The sequence below is a fragment of the Calypte anna genome, chromosome 3 (genome assembly GCF_003957555.1).
Source record: "Calypte anna isolate BGI_N300 chromosome 3, bCalAnn1_v1.p, whole genome shotgun sequence".
NCBI classification, from domain to species: Eukaryota; Metazoa; Chordata; class Aves; order Apodiformes; family Trochilidae; genus Calypte; species Calypte anna.
This window is the reverse complement of record NC_044246.1, coordinates 23,755,358-23,777,370: the sequence shown is the minus strand read 5'-3', so window position 1 is coordinate 23,777,370 and position 22,013 is coordinate 23,755,358. Positions and strand designations below refer to the sequence as shown.

Here is a 22,013-nt window from a genome sequence, read left to right as displayed (position 1 = left end):
CTGACCTGCACAGGCAAGCATAAGCAATAAGAATTATTGGAAAGTAACTTCTATTCTAATTTCTGATGACTGATTTAGTTGATGCTGCCCTTTTCTCATGCACAGAATGGTTCTGTGCTACTGAGCAAGCATAGTTAGACACAGGTTCCTGCTTGTTGTGAGCTTCTTTGTAATGGAATCCTCCTAAATTCAAGTGAATTAGATGGAGTTTTCTTCTATTGATGATACTAGATTCTTAATTACTCTTTCCAGGTGAGTTACCTTCTTTGGGGATCATAAAATGGGGTTTTTCTTGAATGAAAAGGGGCTAATTCAGGGGATTCTATGAAGATATTTCTTGACACCCAACTATTTCTCCAACACTTCCATTCTCATTACATCAGGTAAAGTCTGCAATGATTTTCATATAAAGTGACATATTTGAGGCCAAGCACTGGCAGGGTGAAGGTGACCTGCAGAGAATCAGCAGACAGCCATAACTGTATTCATGGTGTCCTTTCTGGCCAGGTACATCGTGCCTACCACCAGCTTGCTAAAGATTACTGGCTGGCCAAGGGCCATTTTGCAAAGATGAAGATTTACATTGTACATCCTTTAGCTCCAGTCTAGCCAGTGCACACTGGGAAGTACAAAGAGATAGACTGGCAGATATTTAGTTTCAGGGAAAACGGTCTTAGTTGGGTTTGCTCAGATCAGATCTCACACACCCCATCCCCCACACACCTTTGCACAAAGTCTTTTAATCTGAAAGAAGGGATGCTAAGACACAGAGCACTGGACCTGTGCACTGGATGCATCTTACATTTGGTTTTAGATGTGGTTTTGCACTCATAAATGAAGCCACTGCTTCACTCTGAATGATCCAGTAGTTTGCATTTGTAAATCAACCTTCAGTACACAGAAAAACTGGCAACAATGAACTAGATGGCAACATGTAGTCCTCATTTTCTATGGTTTAATTTTTTAACAGATTTATGAAGAATTATGTACAGAAAATTCCACAAAACATCGATTATATCTCTTCTTTTATTATCATTCTACAAGTTTGAGTGACTATAGGTATTAGGTATTACTAAATATTAAAGAACAAACTCTGCAGAACCCATATATTTTTAAACACTGGATAAGAGAAATTGTGCCCCTCATTTAGCTCTGGTATTTATTTCACAAACTGCTTTTTTATCAGTTATTTTGAGTTCTTATTAGGTCCACACAGATTTACTGCACCTTACAATTTTCTTTTTCCTTATCTTGCTCAGGTACTCCTTGTTCACTTAGAGAATTTTTGGCTCTGTTCATCAGCTGACCCTCCCTAGCATTTTCGGGGACAGGTTTTGTGGATTGCTTATATGGGCAAAGTGGTGACCTTGGAGTAGATTTCAAAGGTGTTCCTGCATGGGATTGCTGTTCATCATTTACCTGCAACATAAACAGAAATGTCCTGGTTTACTGGTAATTGAAAACTGTAACGATTTCCTGCAGTCAGTCAAAAGACTCACTGTAAAAGACTAAATATTTGGAATTAATAGCAAACATATTAACATACTGAAAACAGAAAAAATATTTTGAAGACAGTTATAACTTTGAATATAAAATACAGTGAGACTTGATATCAATTGTTTTGGGGTAGTGCAAGATGTATTTGCTGCACAGATGGCAGGCTATTTGCTAGGAATATAAAAAGTCCAAACCAGGAAGATACAGTACTCTTAATCTGTTTACTAAAGTACCAAGTATTGTGTACTGAGATATTTATTTCATTTTTCCTTTACATATTTTGCAAACATAAAAGATGGTTGTGTCTTTTTTGCTGACATCTGGACAGAAACCACTGCTTTTGCATTTTAACTGATATGCAGTAAAAGCTGTAAATTTAAATTCTACATTAATTTCACATAGGAAAGTGAATACGTTTGCATATGAAAATGACAGGGCACATTTTAAACACCTTGAGAAATTTGCCAGTTTGAAACTGGGTGTCTGAAAAGAAACATGTATATAAGAACCTGTCAAAGAGAAGGAAACAAGGCTTATTTCATTTTTAAAGTAAGACACACATATGGTGTATTAATATAAAGCATGGAGCATGCTTTGATGGTTTCAGCAAAAGATAAAACAATTTTTTTAACAATTCCTCCAGAAATTTACAGATGTGAGTCATCTTGAAACAAAACATATATATATATATATATATATATATGTATTCAGCAATCACCAAGACACCAAGGCACAAAGTCTGATGACTTCTGCACATTTATAAGTGGGGGAAAAAACAACTCTGAAGTCTGAATTTCTCATGTATTGTTGAAAGTAAGGAGTAGCTGTCCTTAGACCTAGACAATACAAGTTTAGGCGAAGAAGAGGAGTGTTTGGGAAATCCCTCCTTCAGTTAAATTAAAAACAATTTATAACTGATTACTTGTTCTTTGGTGTAACCTTGACTATGGTCAGGAAGAGCCTACAACAAGCTTACACCATGCTGGCAGGTGAGTATTAGGAAACTTTCTGCCAAGGTTTTTTTTTTTTCTATGCTACTGAGTTTCTTTACAAGCAACACCCTTTTGTCATTTCTAAAGGTAGGGGGAAACATACATAAATGAGTGTAAATAAAATGTATTGGCATCATTTAATGAAACAGTAATAATACACCAACCTCCAGGCAATGTCTGCAAGAAGAAGAAAATTTCACAAGTAAGGTAATTAACCCTTGAAACATCAAACAAACTCTTCAAAACACAGATTTCCTATTGCTACAGCTCAATATAAATTATGGTTCTAATCTGACTCATCTTCCCAATGGTAGTTTCTGGCCTGGAAAACTCTTACATCCACTCAACTATGTGGCTCTTGCCTTTACTTACTTTTGGTATCATGCCAATGTACTGTATATGATGACACAAAATACCTGTATTTTTTAAAAAACCAACCAACCAAACAAAAAAAAGGGTGTATTCTTGCTTTATGGCTTCACTTTTGTCTGTGAGGCAGACTCCACTGGTTGCCCAGAGAGGGCTTTTGTGTAACCTGGCAAACTGGAAGACTTTTTAGCTACTGGCATATTTCTACATAACCTTCATGTAATAAAGTATCAATGTAACTTTTCTCTTATTGCTCAGTTTGAGATAGCATGGTTAAAAAACTTGCAGGATATTTCAGACAACTAACTGCTTATTTGTATTCTAAAGCTGGAACATTTTTCTATAATCTGCAAAGAATTTGCATCAGCTTAAAAGGAATGTTTATTCTGATGTACCATGAAACATTCAGCAGTTTGTCATATTACTGAAAAGAATTGCAAAAGTTAAACTTCTGCTACTAAACTTTTTAAAAAAAATCAGCTTTAAAAACCTATCTCTGTTCCCTACTTACATGTTTAAAACAGCCTCTCAAATATCTAGTTATTTTATAGCATCTTGAACCTGGAATTACAAGAAAAGTTTTTAGCAGAAAAATTTAAACCTCAGCTCAGACTCCCAGAGGTTAATTTTTTTGCTATTTACTTTTTCTGAAGCCTAAGACACCACAGTATAAGGAATATATGGTTTTTAATATCTATCCATTGTAAGACATTTATATGTACCTGCATTTAATTTACATTTCTCAGTGAGTTTCCATACGAAGTCATAAATTGCATCACAGGAACAATTTGCAGATTGCAAACATAGTCAAGACCTCTGTCATATTTTAGTGACTCAGCACTTATGTTCTCATCTTATTGCTGAGAAAAGTAAAGAATGATGATATATCCTCAAACTTATTTGGCAAGATTTGGTGAATGTGTTAGATTTCCTCATGGCTTTCATACCCAGATAATTTTTTTAAGTTACCTTTTGTGGTTTGCTGCCACCAGCTGTCAAACAGGAGTGCTCACCAACATTATCTTGTTTGCATTTTTTTATGTCTTGTGCAGGAAAAGGCAATTTCTCACTCGTGGAAGGCAGATGAGGGCTGGTTCTTAGATTTAGAGTTGTTCTACGTAAAATGTAAGGGCTCACCTTTCCAGTGGGGATATCAGCAAACCCTGAAAAATAAACAGCTTCTGTTAAACCAGCTAAATAAATAACTTACATTTCCTCAAGTGCTTGGTTTTGGTTTTTGGTTTTTTCGACAATTGGGATAAAAATAGTTGATTAAAATAAATAATTTGAGTTACTTAAGGAAATGGATCAAAAAGATTGCTGAACAAATCTTGTCAAAATTCATATGCAAGCCCTGTAGACAAGATACAACAGAAATTCTGTAAGAAGTTAAAACTGCTTGGGCTTTTTTTTGTTTTACAGGCAGAATATTATTTGGAGAATAATTCTGAGTCTGAAAATGGTACTGGTTTTACTAGAATTCAATCAGAACACAATACTGTGACAAGATATTCTTGATTTTTCTATTTTTCTCTGCTTAGAACTACAGTTTTACAGATTGTCTATTATCTCTCCATTAGAGAGATAATTTGTCTATTAGAAGTCAAATATTAGCTGGCACGTATGTCATCAGAACAGGTGCTTTTGCAGAAACACAATAATGCTGGTAAGAGAATGAAATGCAAATAACATGCAGACTTAGAAATCTTGACTTCTGGCAGTGAACTGAGGTGGTTCAGCATCTCTATGGTTTGTCTTTTGATGATTGCAATTGCATTTATTATAGCAAGGTACTTAATAGGTAGCTGAACATTGCACAAATCAGGGCTTCAAAATACGTGCTATCTCCTCAGTTACTTTCTGAACTCTGATCTGGAATATCAGGCTAATTTCATTGCATTCATAGCAGAATGAAACTGAACACACATGAAGATGTTAGGACATTACTTCTGTGGGCAAAACAATTACAACTCAGGCAGTTAGTCTGTTTAATTTATTGCAAATTAACACACTTTTAATTACTAAATCTGCTACTGAAAGAAATGCAAGCACATAAATAAGCAAGCATTTGAATAAAACAACTCAGCTTCCCTGCAGACACCCCTCCTCAAAAGTTTCTGGTCTCCAACCACCTGGCCACATGCTACACCTTCAGAGAGGTGTAGGACTACAGGAGTTAGGGGTTAGATCCTGCCCCTTGTTTTTATTTCAATTGCTCAAGCAAGAATGAACCCACTGGCTGTAGACCTTCTGGGGTCACCACCTCCTCTTTAGTCTCCTCTCAGCCCTCCCTGGGCTGCCTGCCAGCTCAGGCCACCACCAGACCCCTTGGCCTCATGCTTTGTTCAGTATGCTATGTAGCTGCAGCATTACTCTTGTCCCTCCAGTCTTGTTTTTCCTTCACCTCAAGATTTACTGCCCTTTCTTACTCATCCTGGAAGAAAGGGAGGCCCTCCAGAGTGAATTTGACAGGCTGGAATGGGGGGCTATGCCTAGCTCAACAAGGCCAAGTGCAAGGTCCTGCACCTGGGTCAGGGCAATCCCAAGGACAAATACAGATTAGAAGGAGAATGGATTGAGAGCAGTCCTGAGGAAAAGGACTTAGGGATGCTGATTGATTAGAATCCAAAACATTTTATGATTCTATGAGGAATCTATATTTGCACAGATGGGACAAACACCTCTGATTGGTTCAATTGGCACTCAGTTGTGTCCATTGGAGCCAGGTGGACTTCACCATGTCCAGCATGGGGCAGCCCTTATACCTCTTTCCTCAAAGTCCTCCTCCTGCCATCACCACCAACCACTTAGGAGTCAGATCCTGCATAGTTCTTAGTCTCCTCTTTAATCTTGTAAGGAGTAATACTGAAGGAACTGTGGGTCTATGGAGGGGCCAAAAATGACTCTATCACAGCACAGTCCTCTGGCCCTTCAATCTTGCAGCTTTTAAGATTAGATTGATTCCCCATTTATCTCCTTTTAAGTTTCAGTGAATGGTTCAAATAATGTTTTTAAATGACTCCAGAAAATCTGCTGACAGCAAAACTTCTGCTGCTGTTTCATATCATATGCTTAGCCTCTAGCATATGCATCACAAGAAACTATGAAGTTGTGACTGCCTGGACCATTATCTCTCAGCAGAATGATTACTATTAAACCAACAAACATATTTTGCTGGTCTAACACCACAGTTCCACAGACACTAACTTGGCACTAACTGGCACGTCTCCCATTGACTACTTATCACCTTCCATCATTGTCACCAAAAATCACCTATTCACCCTGTGTAAAACTAATTCAGCAAAACAGAGAGAAAAAAAAAAGCTATGATCAGAGAATGCTTGCCTTTATAAAATACTATAAATACCTTTCTTTACTACTTCTGGAAGCCCATCTGGCTCACCGTCTGTGTCCTCCTGACCCAGCAGATTTTGACAGAAATCATCCTTCCTTTTTTTTTTGGATGAAGTCTCTGGCACAGGGGATCTTGGTTCTCCATTATCTTTTCCGTTGCCTTCACATCTCTGCCTTTTACTTGAAAGTTTAGTAGTGTCTTCATCTGACCTCATCTCTTTGACAGACTGATTGCTCCCTGTTAATGAGTCATCTGAATTCGGCACAGGAGTGCTGACAGCACCACTTGTTTGCTGTTTCAGCTGAGCACTCAACAAACTGACTTGTGTTTTAAGCATCTCATTTGCTTCCTCTAGTTTATAATATTTAACAAGTAGAGAGCAGTATTTCTCCAAGTTCTCATTTGCTTCTCTGGTTTTCACTTCTGCAGATGCCTCTAATTCTTCCATTTTTAACTTAATTTCTTCTATAATGACATTCTCATCAGCACCTTTCAGAGTAAAACATCATTATTCATATAACTGTCATAAAAAGATTTATACTGCAATTTTCAGACATCTTTTCATTAATTAATACTATATAATACTTTTTATAACAGTGGAACTCTACAGAAAATAAGTGAGTGTGTAATAAAACTGATACTGCATTAGACATAATAATGTATTTGCTAAATAGAGGCAAACATGTAAAATTTGAGGAGTCCTTTCAAGTTTATGGGCAAACCATTTTCCTGTCATTTTGAAACTTCTGAACACTTGAATTTGTACCCAGAACTTTCTTTAAGTATTATTTACAATACAGTGGATCTCATGAGAAGAGCCAAAAGAAGTATAGAGCATGAGAACCAGAGTGGAAAGCTTGCTGGAAAATGATAAAAAAAAAAAAAATCACAAACAAACCTTAATTGTTAAGAAAAACACTGCCCTTCTTCCTTAAATCACTTTTGACCACAAAAATGTAATATTTAGAATGTACATCCATAATCCAGAATTGCCTCTGGTACTTAAGAGAAGATGAACTAGATTTTGAAAATTTTTTACACATTTGCAGTTTTATTTGTTATACCAGTTATCAATCATGCTCTGTATTAGAGCATTTGCAAATGGACAATTTAGAAAAAAAAGGCTTTATAAAATAATGCACTGCCAAGAAAGCATTAAGATTTAATTTAGATTCAGTTACCTTCTTTCTTATATTCTGACTTAGTTATATTTTCCTTCTTTAATAGTTCATCACGTTCAATTAGTTGTTTCTGAAGCATTTCCTTTTCCTGTTCCATCTGCTTACATGATTTCATCCAGAGCTGAACTTTACTGTGGGCAAATTCATTTTCCTTCTTGAGCTGAACAATAATGTTAGTATTATCAGCCTGTAAAACAAGAATTACAACAGAAACATAAGTCTTCCATTTAAACACTGCAATGCAGAATGGAAGCTAAACTGTTACACTATATTAGCTGTGAAGTATGGGTGTAATTTATACTTGTTGACTTGTTTCAGTCCAACTTCGTTATAGCAGCTCCTTTATTCAAGAAAGTGAAAGTCCTCTTAAGTAGGTGGCTACATACAGCTGATTAACTCAGCAGAAAAATAGAGGAATTAAAATACCAACAGGGAAGACTTAGTCCCTTCAGATATGCCATCAAATGTCCAGATTACTGATGTCAAGACTAGCATCCTACCCACGAGGAAGCTGTATGAACTCTGAGACATTAGAATCATAGAATCATAGAATTGGCTGGGTTGGAAGGGACCTCAGAGATCATCAAGTCCAACCCTTGAACCACCGTTGCGGTTGCTAGACCATGGCACTGAGTGCCACATCCAGTCTCTTTTTAAATATCTCCAGACACGGAGAATCCACTACTTCCCTGAGCAGCCCATTCCAATGCCTGATCACTCTCTCTGTAAAGAAATTCTTTCTAATATCTAACCTAAACTTCCCCTGGCACAACTTAAGATCATGCCCTCTTGTCTTGTTGAAAGTCTTCTGGCAAAAGAGACCAACCCCCACCTGCCTACAACCTCCTTTCAGGGAGTTGTAGTGAGCGATGAGGTCTCCCCTGAGCCACCTCTTCTTCAGGCTGAACAGCCCCAGCTCCCTCAGCCTCTCCTCATAGATGGTCTGTGCTTGAGTGCCTTAGTAGTTTTCCAACCTGTTAATCACTTCACTGACATCACATAAGTGCTGCTTTCTAGGTAATAGATTACAAATTCTCTTTCAGATTCAGTTCTCTAAATTTTAAAGTGCTCCCTCCTAGTCTGAATGTCCTTTATTCTTCTTCCCATCCCTAATGCATCTTGGAGGCAAGATGATCCAGACCTGCTTTGCACTCTAAATTACAGCTCAAAAATACTATTCTGAGCAGCAGCAGATCATTTATTTCCACCCACTTCCACTCACCAGGGCTGTTCCCAGCCCACGTAGTCTCATACCAACCTGTGTACAAATATCACACAGTAAGCACAGATTGAAGCCTTGTTTGCTACTTCTACACTACCATGGGTACAGTTTTCTGTTGCTGGCACACATCCTATAGCATTGTATCACTGGAATGCTGGTACTAAATTAATACCACAGTGGAGGATTCTATGGAACAAAGAACTTTTGAGCAAGATGAATGTATTGCAGTTCAGTGTTTGGTTGTAACTCGATGTAATTGGCTGTGTTTCTTCAAGAGTGCATTTAGAGAGATACAGAGATACTTATTCCTTAAGTGGGAGCACACACTTGGAATCAGCAATCTATTACAGACAGACAGACCAAAGAAAGAAAAAAAGAAAGGGGAGAAGAAGGTAGATGAGATGCAGGGGAAATGAAAACAGAAATTCAGTTATTTGGCTAGTTAAATTTCACTTGTGCTTCTAGAAATTAAACCAAACACATCTAGAACTGTTCCCAGCTATCTGTTGTTCATAGTATGTGGAGTTCATTGTATCCTCATTTAGAGAATTACACTAGTTAATAATTACACTTGTTAATATTTCTATAAAAGGAATTGATAAACTCTAAAGAATCAAGAGCAATGTATTAAGACTAATGCTTAAGACAGAACATGGTATCTTTTATTACCAGAGTAATTCACAAACAGAAAATAGAGGCACTGCCTAGTCTCTGAGTATGATTTAACCACTTTGAGTATATTCTAAGTCAGTTGTAATGTTCAGTGTGGGCAACAGGCTGCTGTGTTTATTATCACATAACCCAACTCTAGGTGGCCTCAGTAATAGTATACATAGCACAATTTTTCCATACTAGATCAATAGTAACGATGTTTCCTCCATGTTCTGTGTTCTCATTAGTTAAACAGAGGCTCTACTGAAGTCAATCCAAAACTCGGGAGCACTGGTTCCCAATCCTACATTTATTTTACTACATGGTGTCTTGCATCTTATGTAGCTGGTAATGCTTAAATAATTTTTTCTTACCTTAGCTTTTAGGAGTTCTCCTAAGGTTTGGTTAGCTTCTTTAAGGGAATTATTTAGTTCTTCTTTATTTGACTTCAACTGCTCAATTTCCAATTTTTGTGAGGTGATAAAGCACTCCAGCGAAGTAATCTTATCTTGGCAATCCTGAATTTTTACTTCATTCTAGAAAAAGAAAATACTAATTACTGTGATACTAAAAAGGACACTAAGTTGTATTTTAAAGCTGTGTAGAAAAGCATAACACAGCCCACAGGATTTCCACAGCAAATTTGCTTCATATGTTTTGAGGAGTTTAGAACCAAAAGAGCAGTTTGAATACCAGAATCTTGCCTCTAGTAAGTCTGCCATTAGAAAGTCCTTATATTTTACTATAACTTGTTATTAAATTAGCAAATTTAATATGTCTGGAAAGGAGAAATCTGAGAGGAGACCTTATTAATGTCTATATATATCTAAAGGGTGAGCGTAAGGAGGATAGAGCCAGACTCAGTAGTGTGCAGCAACAGGACAAGGGGCACTGGGCACAAACTGGAACACAGGAATTCAGTTTAAACATGAGGAGAAAGTTCTTTACTGTGAGGGTGACAAAGCATTGGAACAGGCTGCTCTGAGAGGTTGGGGAGTGTCCTTCTCTGGAGACATTTAAAAAGCAACCTGGGTTCACTCATGTGCAATGTGCTCTAGGAAGTCCTGCTTTAGCAGGGATGTTAGACTGGGTGATCTCTAGAGATCTCTTCCAATTTGATGATTCTGCAACTCCTTGTGATTCATAGAAGATAATTCTGCAGATAAGATGTTAGGTATCTGTGTACAGCGTGGCTGACAAATCCATTTGCAAGAAATTTGTCCTTATATCTTAACGTGGTTAATCTTCCTTCTCCCTTCCTACCAAATTAACCATTTTCTGGACTAAAACATACTATTGCTTTCCTTTTTTCAAATACATAATCCCAGATAAATTATATATTTACTTAACACTGAGTTCAGAGGTAAATTTACTGTCCACTGCTTGCTATGTGGAAAAAAGTTAATTTAACACTTACTGAGTTGCAAGTTAAGTATATACATAGTATTGAAATATTTTTATCAAAGACAATTTATTTTGCAATAGGATCAGTAAAATTTAATAATACATACAAGTTAATTAAAACTCACAGCACCATTCTTCCCATTTCCTGATTTACCTTTCTGTTGGCTTCTGTCAGAGCATCATGATGCTCTTTCTCTGCCTGAAGTAGTCTGTCTTTGTATTTGGATATTTCTCTTTTAATTTCACTTGTTTTTTCCTGCAGTTCTTTCTGGACCACCTCCAAACTCTTAGTCAGCTCATTTCTTTCTGTTATGGTCAGATGCAGCTGAATCTGTAAACAGTAATAGTACATTTTTTGGTATTTAGATTTTTCTCAATGGTGACAGTGGACCAATTAAACTGATCTGACTTTACATCTGAAACTCCTTTGAATTTCCAGAAACTACTTTGTAAGAAAAAAGTATATAACATGGCTAAGCCAACTGTAATTAAAAAATGGAACACCTGAACCCAAAAGGTTGGATAGGAGGCAAAGGATGATCTAAAGAGAAACATGATCTGGAGGATATGCCAAGTACAAGTTTGTCAGAACTGTTCAATCAAGCAGCACTGCCAAAATCAAAGCTTTCCAAATATTTTTCCCTCGGAGAGTGACTTGAGAGTTTAAGGATCACCTTACTCATTCTATTTAAGATGACAACACTTCCTAGGCATTTTCATTTTGATCCACTTTTATAACTACTTTTGGGACAGCTGGCCTGTATTTTCCACACAGGATTTCTGAAAGTTGCAGACACTTGTTTTCCCACTCAAAAACTTCAATGCCACAACAGAAACAAGCCCCTAGTTACAAAATTTTTTAAGTAATGTCAGTGGGTACAAAGACCACTTAAGCTGATCTAAACACATAATACTGTTCACCAATAAGACCTACAGTCATCTAGATGGCAAAATAACCTTTAGGAATTAAATATGAACAAATAAAAAACAAATATTGTTTCTTCCCTGACTTTGTCCTGGAAGTACTTTAACACTACCAAAACACTGAAAGTAATTTAGTTTTAAAACAAGCCCCAGAAATGTAACATTTCTTATCTAACATCCTAAGCCTGATGATTGAATGCCTGGAGTAAAGACAATTTCTTGGCACTGAAAGATTTCTAGATATCCACTTGTGGCCTTTACGCTAAGAAAACTGTTTAGATGGCAGGAAGAGGGAAAAGCTACTAACTAATCATTCTGTCTCAGAAGACACTTAAATTCTTGGAAATCTGGAAGCAAGAACCTCTGATACTGTCCATTAGGACAGCTGCCTTGACCAGCCTCCCCACTTTGAACATCTGGCCTTCATCACAGATACATTGCACGTAGAGTAACTAACTTTGTTCTTTTCTGAATGTTCTTGAATAAGTTGTAGTTCTTCAGCAAGTTTCCTTCTTTCTGTGGCAAATTCTTCCTGTAATTTGGAAATCTCCCGCTCAGTATCAGTTAGCTTGACTTCCAGCTCAGTCCGACTTTCAGTCAGCTCATTTACCTGAAATTGAATTTTCAAGAATTATTTTTAATATGCAAGTCATTACCTCCACAGAATTTTCTGATATGAAACCAACAGGTTTTAAGATAGGTTATTTTATTCCCGTGAGTGGTTCAGCCCCAGGCAAGAGTCACAACAGGCTAATGCTGTTTTCACATGCAAGTTTCCAAATGTTATTTCACTTCTGAGCTCCCCAATACTTACTCTTAATATAAAAACTCACTCACACAATACTAATTTGTTTTTCCTCTTTTTCTTCTACTGAAAAGAGGGAACTATACTGCATTAATCAATTACTTAAACTTCTGTGCCTGCTTTCAAGCAATATTCCCATTTATCCTGCACAAAAAAAAACATCATGTTTGTAACCTCAATGCAAACTCATGCTTGCATTGCAAACATTATTTTAAAAACAGGATGTAAAAATATGAGGCTAAAGATATTTTAAGATATCATTTATTGTGGAAGTGGAAAGCCCAGAGAACACTTTATCCTCACTCCTAAGAAGGGAACAGTACCCTAATGGAAATGGTATTACCTTTTTACATAAAATGCTCTTTTCACAAAGTGTAGATTCCAGTTCCTTCTCAAGGTCCTTATAAGACACTTTTAGAACATTCAGGATATCAGTAAAGGCTTCCTTATCAGAAAAATTTTGTTCCTTCAGCTTCAATTCAGCCACCAAATTCTGCAGCCTTTTTTCTCCTGGTGCCAGCATTCATGCTCGAGTTGCATATGTGTCAGCTGTAAAGACAGCTCCTCTGATTCCTTCACCTGCTTTTGAAGAGCACCATTTTCCTGCACTTTTTCATCGAGTTTTTGTTTATAGTCCATCAATTCTTGAACAAGTAGTTCCCTTGTTTGGTCCAGTTTGATATTTTCATTTTTTATTTCCTGACATTCCTGTAATAGTAATGTTTTATCTTGCTCAAGATGAGCCACCTGATTAATCAAGACTTGCTCTTTTACTCTAGCATCTGTTTCCTTCTTGCAAGAAAATTCTAATTTCTCACTTATATCTTTGAGCTCAGACTTCAGTAATATCACAACATTTTCAAACTCATTCTTGATTTTCATCTTTTCTTCCTCCTTTTCCTCTAACAGTTTTGCTGTAGTCAAATTAGAGGACTCCAGTTCAAGGATTCTTTCTTGCTTTTCTTTCAGATCTTTAGCCAAACCCTCTTTTTGTGAGGAGAGGGCTTCAATTTGTAAGTTAAAACATTCCAGCTTTTCAGCCATCTCTTCGATCTCCACTGTTAATGTTTCTGCTTCTGCTTTAGCAGTCTCTGACTGAACAACTGCATCTTCTAGGTTTTTCTCTGACATCTCCAATTCCCTTTCAAGCCTCTCTATTTTATCCAAAAGAGAGTCAGCTTTCCGTTCACTCTCTTTCAGCTTTTCAGCAATGTGGTGTTTTTTCTTCTCATCGGATTCAATCTTTACTTTCAGCTTCTCAATTCCACGTCTCATTTCATCTACTTCTTTCTGTGCTGAGTTAAGCCTAGCAGCAAGTTCACCTTTTTCCATTAACAAGCCTTCCAAAGACCTAGAAAGCTTTGAATTTTCCATTTCTGATGAACTTAATTTACTCTGCATCATTTCTGACTCTTTTACAAGCAGCTCTTTCTCCTTGTTCAGCTGAGCTGCTTTATTTTGGAGTTCTTCTTTTTCTAAGGAGAAAGACATGGCATCCTTTTCCAAGCTTAGCAACTTCTGCAGAAGATGATCTTTTTCCTTTGATAATTGATTTATATCAGATTTTGCAGCCTCAAGCAGATTTGTTTGTGTTCTCACTTCACTCTCTAATCTTTTAATATATTCAGTAGAATCCACCCTAGCTGACTCTAGCTCTTTTAATTTCTCTTGTAGATTCTGATACTTCTGATCCAATCCATTTTTATTTTCAGGCAAAACACTCAGTTCTTGGCCAATATGATTTCTCTCAGCTGTGACTGAAACAAGGGGCTCTTGAAAGCTAGAAATAGGTTTCATGTTAACTTCTCTTTCCCTTTCTAATTGCTGACATCTTGCCTGAAGCATTTCAATATAATTCTCTATGAACAAGGCATTGTTCTTAGGATTAAGTTGCTCAGATTTTGGACTCCTGTATTCATTTTCAGCTGCAAGAACTTGTTCATGACAAATCTTTTTGGTGATTTCTGCATTATCCAATGTGTCTGCTGCATTAGACAATCTAACTTTATATATCTTTACCTCAGAGTTTACTTTTTCGGGTGTTTTTTCCAATGACACTACTGCAAGAGGTAATTGCTCCTTATTGACAGAGACTGATTCCAGGTTTTCCTTTACATCACAGTTTTCTTCCTTAACAACTACAGGAGCTTCCTCCATTTCTGCAGAAGCTGAGCTCTTTGGAGTTAACTGTGCATTCTCAAAGTTCAGCTCTGAGTTAGGCTCAACTTTTATAAGCAAATCAACATGTTTATGTCCTTCTTCTGTCTCACAGATAAGCTTCAAATTTTCAGAGGTTTGTTTTGCCTCCTCCTGAAGCATTTCACTGGTTATTTGGTTGTCAAAGAAATCCTCTGCCCTCAAAAACATATTACTATTGGAAAATGACAATGAACTGGTGTGGTTTGAAGAGCTGGTCATTCCTGACATGTTTTCACACTCATGTTCTTCAGAAATCTTTTCAGTATAGTCTTCCATTATTCTTGCTTCAGGAGTTTCAGTTACATCTTCACACACAGGGGTATCTCCTACTGCCATTTTCTCACTGGAGGTTAGTTTAGGTTCACTGCTGTTCAGTGCTGGATTTTCAATAGGCACTCCTAACTGATGACTATTGCTTTCTTGTCCAGCATTCTGCAAGGGTTAAGAATCAATCCATTAAAAAAAGGAAAGAAAAATAATACATATAAGAAAAACACAAGGTGAATTTTTAAAGTTTTCTCAAATTACACAAAATAGATAGGATCCTTCTCTGCTTTTCTTATGGAAAGGATTTACACTTATTTATATACACTGAATCTTTGACCAAATGTAGCCAAATTCAGCCAGATTTACTCAAAGACTTAGTGCAAATATAAAATATGCCTCCATATTTGGGGAAAATAATTGTCAAAGTGGCAAAGTGAAAATTTATTCGTATCACTAATGGAGGGAAGGTTTACTGCTCACCTCCTATTAGACACCAGAGAATCTTTGAGGAACACAAGCCCAAATCCTCAAGCAATCCCTTTCCCAAATTACCACTGTCTGTTAGAGCTGTGCTTCCATTTGGCGCCATCTGATGCTCACATTTGAAAAAATAAAAATGAGTAACTTGAGATCCTGAGAACTCAAAAAAAAAGAACTGGGTCTGAAAGCAGGACATGATCTGTACTGAATATTTCATCTTCAAAAAGCTCCAGCTATCTATCATAAGGAACAATATTTATTTCTTCAAGGGTCTATGTATCAGTGTGGATGTTCTATGTGAATCACAAACAAAACCTGTACGTGTGAAAAATTTTCTTCTCTGCAAGGAAGAGTTGCTCAGTGTCACAGAGCTGGCCAAAATGCAGAGCTGTGAAAGTAGTATTAAACTTTAATGTCTGAGCTGATGTTGACTGGGCACTGGAGGACAGAACTGAAAAAGACAAAGTTGACTCCAAAATTTCTTGTTCTCTTGGATATTTTGAAGGAATTCAGGCTGAAATGAAAATTAACTGTTCTGTTCCCAGATATTTCTGTTCTGATGCTAACAGCACTGAAAAGAATTAGAGGTGTGGAAGTAGCCCTAGTTAGCTTGTCCCACTAAGGGATGTGGAAACACTTTGTTAAGTCAGAGATCTAAGCTTGTAAGCACAGTAGACATACATACAGTGGATGTGCATCCACTAACACAGCAGGATCCACACCAACACAGAACTGAAGAAAAATCAACCAAGCAGTGCAAAGTAATAGCACTAATAGACTAAATCTGTTGCATTTATCATCATTTGTTACTACCTGTGATCTCTCTGATGCATAAAAAATTAAGTTTAGCTTTCCATGAAGCAAAGTGTTTGCATAAAACTGGCTTGTGTAACAGCAGTTACTTACATTTTCAACATCTGTGTACAGGAGTGAACGAGAACTTAAATCAAGGACTTGTAGTTGGAATCTTGCTGCTTCTAGCTCCAAAGACAGATTCTCAGTTTGTTTTCTTTCCAGTGCCAGTTTGCATTCCATCTCCATAGTCACGTTGTGCAGTTTCTGCTGCCATTCTTCCTTGTCAGATAGATTCTGCTGTTTGAGATGATCTATTTCTTTTCTTTCAGAGAGTATAACTTCTTTCAGCTCCTGTATTTCCTCATTTTTCATATTCTCTTGAATGTGAAATTGGTCTTCAAGCACTTTAATGGCCTTCTCATATGTCTGACACAGCATCTGAAGTTCCTCAATCTTCTCAAGATTAGATTTTCTAGGAGTTGTATTCCTGGGCTCTCTAGCAAAGTCCAATTTGTGATCATTATGAAAATTTCCAAATAAAACATTTGTTGCACCTTCTGAGATTATTTGTGCAGAACTGTCTGGCAGCTTAATTTCCTCTGTCCCTTTGCACATACCACTGTTACAGGAATCAACCACTTCACTTTCTTCTGTAAAAGAGGGACTTTCAAAAAGGTCTGAGGAAGAAATTGTGGGCTTACTTTCATCTAATTTAGACAGCATATCACTTTGGCTGGAAGATAGTGACACTCTCATAGAATCTCTATGAGCATTGCTCAGGCTTGTTGATAATGCAGAATTTTCTGCCTTCAGTATTTCAATACAAGACTGTAACTCAGATATTTTTGAGCTCATAGCACAGTGTTGTTCATATAACTTTATATGTTCATTCTGGAAAGACAGAAGTTTCTCTCTTACTTCAGCAAAGTGCATTTTAATTTCTTTGCTGGACAATTTTAAATCTTTGTAGTCAGAACTGGGTCCAATACTGCATCCTTTAAGCCCAAAGGACATTTCCTTATTATCAAAATTCTCTCTGAGATCACTGTTATCACCTTGATCCATAAGTTCATCAGGAAAAATAGCTTTCTCAGCTCTTAAATTTTTATCTGCATTCCTTATATTCTCTTCCTCCTCTGCTACTTTATCAATACCTGTGATGCCATTGATTTCTGAGTCTTTAAACTGAGAGGCTAATACGGTTTTCTCATTCTGCAACCTCTCACACATTTTCTCAAGCTCAGTCAGATTGTTTATTGTTACCTGCAAAGAGGATGCCAGCAAGACTGATGAATAACTTTCATCTAGTCCTCTTTTCTTACAGTTCTGGGAAACACTATCATAATTATACTCAGAGTGACCACTTTCTTCTAATACTGCAAGTGGAGAATCTGAAGCTTTCAGTTCTTTAACAGACTGTAGTTCTTGCTGCAGTCTCTCTTTCTCCCTCACACTTTTTTCGAGTTCTGCTTCCACGCCTTTCAAAGCAGTCTCCAATTGTATCACTTCTAACCTGTAGTTCTCTAGGGAGATTTCTCTGTCCTCAAAATCCATTTGAAGAATCTCAAGTTTAACTTGGTATTTATTCAGTTCAGCATCCTTTTCTTCCATGGACTTCCTCAACTGTTCTGAATAGAGTCTCTGTTCACAACTAACATCCCACATTAGAGGTTCACTTTCTTTTTCTAGTTTCTTTCCCAGATGCTCCTCATCTTGGAATCCAGTACTATGTTGCTCTTGCATTTCGTTCTGTGTTACCCTGACATTTAACATTTCCTGTCCTGAATCCTCAAGCTTTGAGGAAGGTACAAGTTGGATATTGGAAAATTCTGACTGCAGCTCATGAACCAAATCTTTTTTAATTTCTTCTGAGGCTATTAGTTTATGCAAGATATCTCTATTCTCCTGTTTCTCTTTTTCTAATTTTGCTTTGTTTTCCTCAAATTTAATCATCTGCTCTCTGAGAGCACTCATCAAATTTGTTTTTTCTTCTTCCATTGATTTATATTTTGCTTGCAAAATTTTAAGTTCTGTTTGAATTTCTTCAGTCCTGGACTCAATATGTTGTCTTTCCTCTTTGTGTCGTCCAGACATTTCAGAAATTATTTCTTCTTTTTCCTTTAACCTTTCAGAAATATTTTTATTTGCTTCCAGTAAAGTTATTTTTTCTTGCTCTAAAATTCTGCTTAATTCCCTAAGGATTGCATTTTCTTCTGTAAGTTCCTCTATTTTTTTGCTATATGAGCCCATCATTGAAGACATTTCCTTCTTCTCCGAATCCCATGTTCCAGACATGATCTTCAGCTGTCTGACTGAATCCTCAAGCAATTTATTATTGATCTCTAAGCCCTGAAACTCAGCTTGGTGGTTTTCTAATCTTTCATTCAGACTTTGCAATTGCATGTCCTTTTCCTCAAGAACACCTAAGGCACTTGCAACTAATTTCTGCCGTGCTGAAATATCTGCTTGCAAGTTACTAATGTGCTCTTTAGTTTCTGTCACAAAGCTTTCATGCATCTGTTCTGCATTAACTAATCTTTCTTCTGCTTCACCCTTCATTTGCAGTAAGTCTTCATACTTCTGCTGTTGACTTGAATTCAGTTCCTTTTGAGCCACCAAGGAAATCTCAAGAGAAGAAATCTGATCTCGTAAGATGGCCAGATCCTTAGTTTTTTCACCTTCTATAATAGCTCTGGCATCTCTGTGATCCTCAGCAATGGACTTATTTGCTGCAAGTTGTGTAGTATCTAAAACAGCTTGATCCTGATCACTTTGTAAATTAACTTCTCCATCTCCTGTTGTTTCTGAAGTGTTTTTTGGTTTTAAAAGACAACGGACTTTTTCATATTCACCAAGCAGGTCATTATAACATTGCTCTCTTTGCAGTCCTTCACTTTTTGCTAATTGTAACTTTTCTTCCAGTTCAGCAACTTGGTTGGTAAGCTGGAATATTTTACAGGACATATTGTCAATCTCTTTACAGTACTTTTTATCAGAGCATTCTGCTTGCTGACGAAGTTCATCAAAAGCTTTTTTTTGCTCTTCTAATTCTGCATTTTTATGTTCCAGCATGTCTTTAAGTTCTCTAATCTCTGTGTTTTTCCTATCACTTTCAATTTCCATTATTCTGAGTTTCTCACTATGTTCGTGATTTTTGATTTGCTGACTTTGAAGGGAATTCTCCAAGTCATGAATATGAGTCAGCATATTTTCCTTTTCAGACTGAAGTTTATTTAAAAGATTATTGTTTTCATTTTTCCATTGAGAAAAAGCAGTAGCTTCTTTTTGCAAATCTTCACATTCTCTCTGCTTGACTCCAAGAAGCCTATGCAGAGCTTCTGATTCTTCCTCCATCTTACTTATTTTACTGTTTAGTTCTTCAATAAGGTTTTCTCTTTCCTTGAGCAGGTCTCGGATAGAATCCTGTTGCTTTTCCATGTCAGCTAAAGCTATTTTCAGCTTCTCAGGTGAAAAGAAGCTCTTTTGCTTTTTAAGTTTCTCTTCCAGCAACTTTAGCTCCACTTCCTGAAAAATATTCTTATCTGTAAAAGAAAACACCATCAAATATTTGCCAGTCACTACTGGCAATTCTACTGATAATTTTCCAGAATAATTTTTACTATTTAGTTTTACTATTTGCAGTTCTCATTCAAATACAAAGCATTACTCTCAAGTTTTCTCACTAGATAAATGACTGTTTGGATCAACTTAGGTTACCAGACTCTGTACTCCTGGACATTATCAACTTTTCCACTGTGGTGACTGATAGTGTCTGCACTACAAGCAGTAAGCATATAATTCACAGGTGCAACTACTTATTGTTTCTTTGGCTCATTTTCATCAAATTTTTACATCAAGTAACACTGTTTTGTTTTTTCTTTATTTGGTTTGGGGTTTTTTTTTTAGTTCCAACAAGATAGGTCACATTCCAGCAGAATTACAAACCACCAACTCAATTCCTATAACACTGTGCTCAATTAAAAACAAAGAGCACAATTAACATTCAACTATTGCCTGTTAAGTAGCACTTCCTATCTTTTTTTTTTCCAACTCTGTGAAACACATACAAGAATTACAAAACAGAATTTTTCTGGTTTCAGTACATTCTATGAAATTCAGCTTGCTGAAAAGTTCAGTACACATTGATTCATTTCCAAATCACGTATCCTCAGGAACTGTGTATGTTCACAGACAAAAATTCATTTCCACTTAGGAAAAGCTTAACGGTGGTTAAAACATTAATCTCACAGTAGAAGCCTTCTAATTTAACTCATGATTAAATTTACAGTATTGCAGGCAACATACATCTTTAAACATATAACACAAGTTCTGCATGTTTAAATATGTAACTCACTTTTCATCTCTTCTGCAAAATTCTTGCTCTCCTTTAGAGACTGCTTGATCATATTCAGTTCTTGTTCAAGCTGGTGATTTTCTTGCAATTTTTTTTCAAGTTCACCATCAAGAAGGTTTTTCTTCCGCTCCACTTCCTAAAACAAAACCAAGTAAAACCATAGGTCATGTGAATTGCCAAGAAGATCAATAAATTCAGTTCATTTAAATCAAAAGAAAGATATTCCATTAGGCCCTATTAAGTCTTTTGTCAGCTGTGCCTGGGTTTCTAAGTACTGCTTGGGAAAATAAACTGAACTATTCTTAACTAGTTGATAGTATGTGAGAGATGCTCTCAGTTGATACAGTATGTCCCTTGTTTGCATAGAGCAAACAGCTCCACATGACCCACCCCAAACAGATTGATACAGGCCAGAACATGAAATTAGTTGATGAAATTAGGCACTTTCCCAAAGCAACAAAGGAAACAAATACCTGCAATGCATCAAAATTAACTAGGGACCTAAAGAGCATATTTCACTTATCATCTGAGGTGCAGACAAGTTCTCTTGCCACTGAACATCATCACCATGTCAACACTGCTCAAATTTTATTTGGAAGTGCTTACTCTTTCAGAGGGTTGTTTTGTTGTTAAGAGTATTTTCTTGCAAATAAACTTAAGTTTAAAACCAAAAAACCTCCCACGTAAACAAAACTGTCTAACTCCATTGCATCTAGGAAGCCAGATAGAAGTTTTTTTAAGGAAACCAATCCTCTTTTTCCAAACTCCTGTATTGCTGGACAACAGATGGCATGGTACTGGCATGGCCTTATTGGTAACAGGCCATCAATTATTCATCCATTTACTACTAGCAGATGGGAAGCAATTCACAAAAGCCAAGCTCAAGAAATGGTAAGGTCTGGATGAAAACAATTAAAAGCTTGCTGGCAGGGCAGGCTTGTTTTTGAAACAACATAAATAAATCACTCTCAGAGCATGATTAAAATTGTTACTGTCACTAACATTTGCATTCCCTTCTTCTCGTTGCCTTCAGTACCCATAGTTTTAAAAAAAACCCACCAGTCTCATAAAAATTTCAAGGAAGAAAGTTTTCTAGCAGTCTTAACAGTATTTTTTCAAAGAAGTGCAACTCTTCAAGCTATTTGCATTCAAAGCACAATATGTAGATGCAATACGAGTACATGAACTAAATGAGTCTGTTAATTAGGAAATCTAGGGTGATCTATGGAAACTCAACAAAGCAAGTTTAAGGAATTAAAATGCCTGAAAGGTCCAATTGCTTTGATTTGGTGCAAAGATTCCAAATAAGCAGCACTCAGCAAAACCCAGGAACCCATAATTTAATGGACTAATTATCTGATAGTAGCTACCCATTTACACTTCCCAAAGCTATATGCAAAGGAATCAATTTCCTTTTAACCCAGTCATTGATTCTATTTGTATGTTGATTCTACTTGTAACTCAGGTTAGCCATTCTGCAATTACCCCTTCAAAAAGCAAAAACCAAACCAAAGAAAA

The 22,013-nt window shown here is 36.7% G+C and overlaps 1 protein-coding gene across 1 annotated transcript in view; it reads right to left on the bottom strand.

Annotated features, from left to right (window-relative positions):
* Positions 1-1,159: 1,159 nt before the first annotated feature.
* CENPF (centromere protein F) overlaps positions 1,160-22,013 on the bottom strand; it is a 39,490-nt gene continuing 18,636 nt past the window's right edge. Inside the window, 11 exon segments of the mRNA XM_030447819.1 lie at positions 1,160-1,419; positions 3,828-4,021; positions 6,226-6,699; positions 7,416-7,581; positions 9,642-9,803; positions 10,826-11,002; positions 12,053-12,205; positions 12,744-12,904; positions 12,907-15,031; positions 16,253-19,683; positions 20,496-20,631. Coding sequence (XP_030303679.1) covers positions 1,219-1,419; positions 3,828-4,021; positions 6,226-6,699; positions 7,416-7,581; positions 9,642-9,803; positions 10,826-11,002; positions 12,053-12,205; positions 12,744-12,904; positions 12,907-15,031; positions 16,253-19,683; positions 20,496-20,631 — 7,380 coding nt within the window. The 3' untranslated portion in view covers positions 1,160-1,218.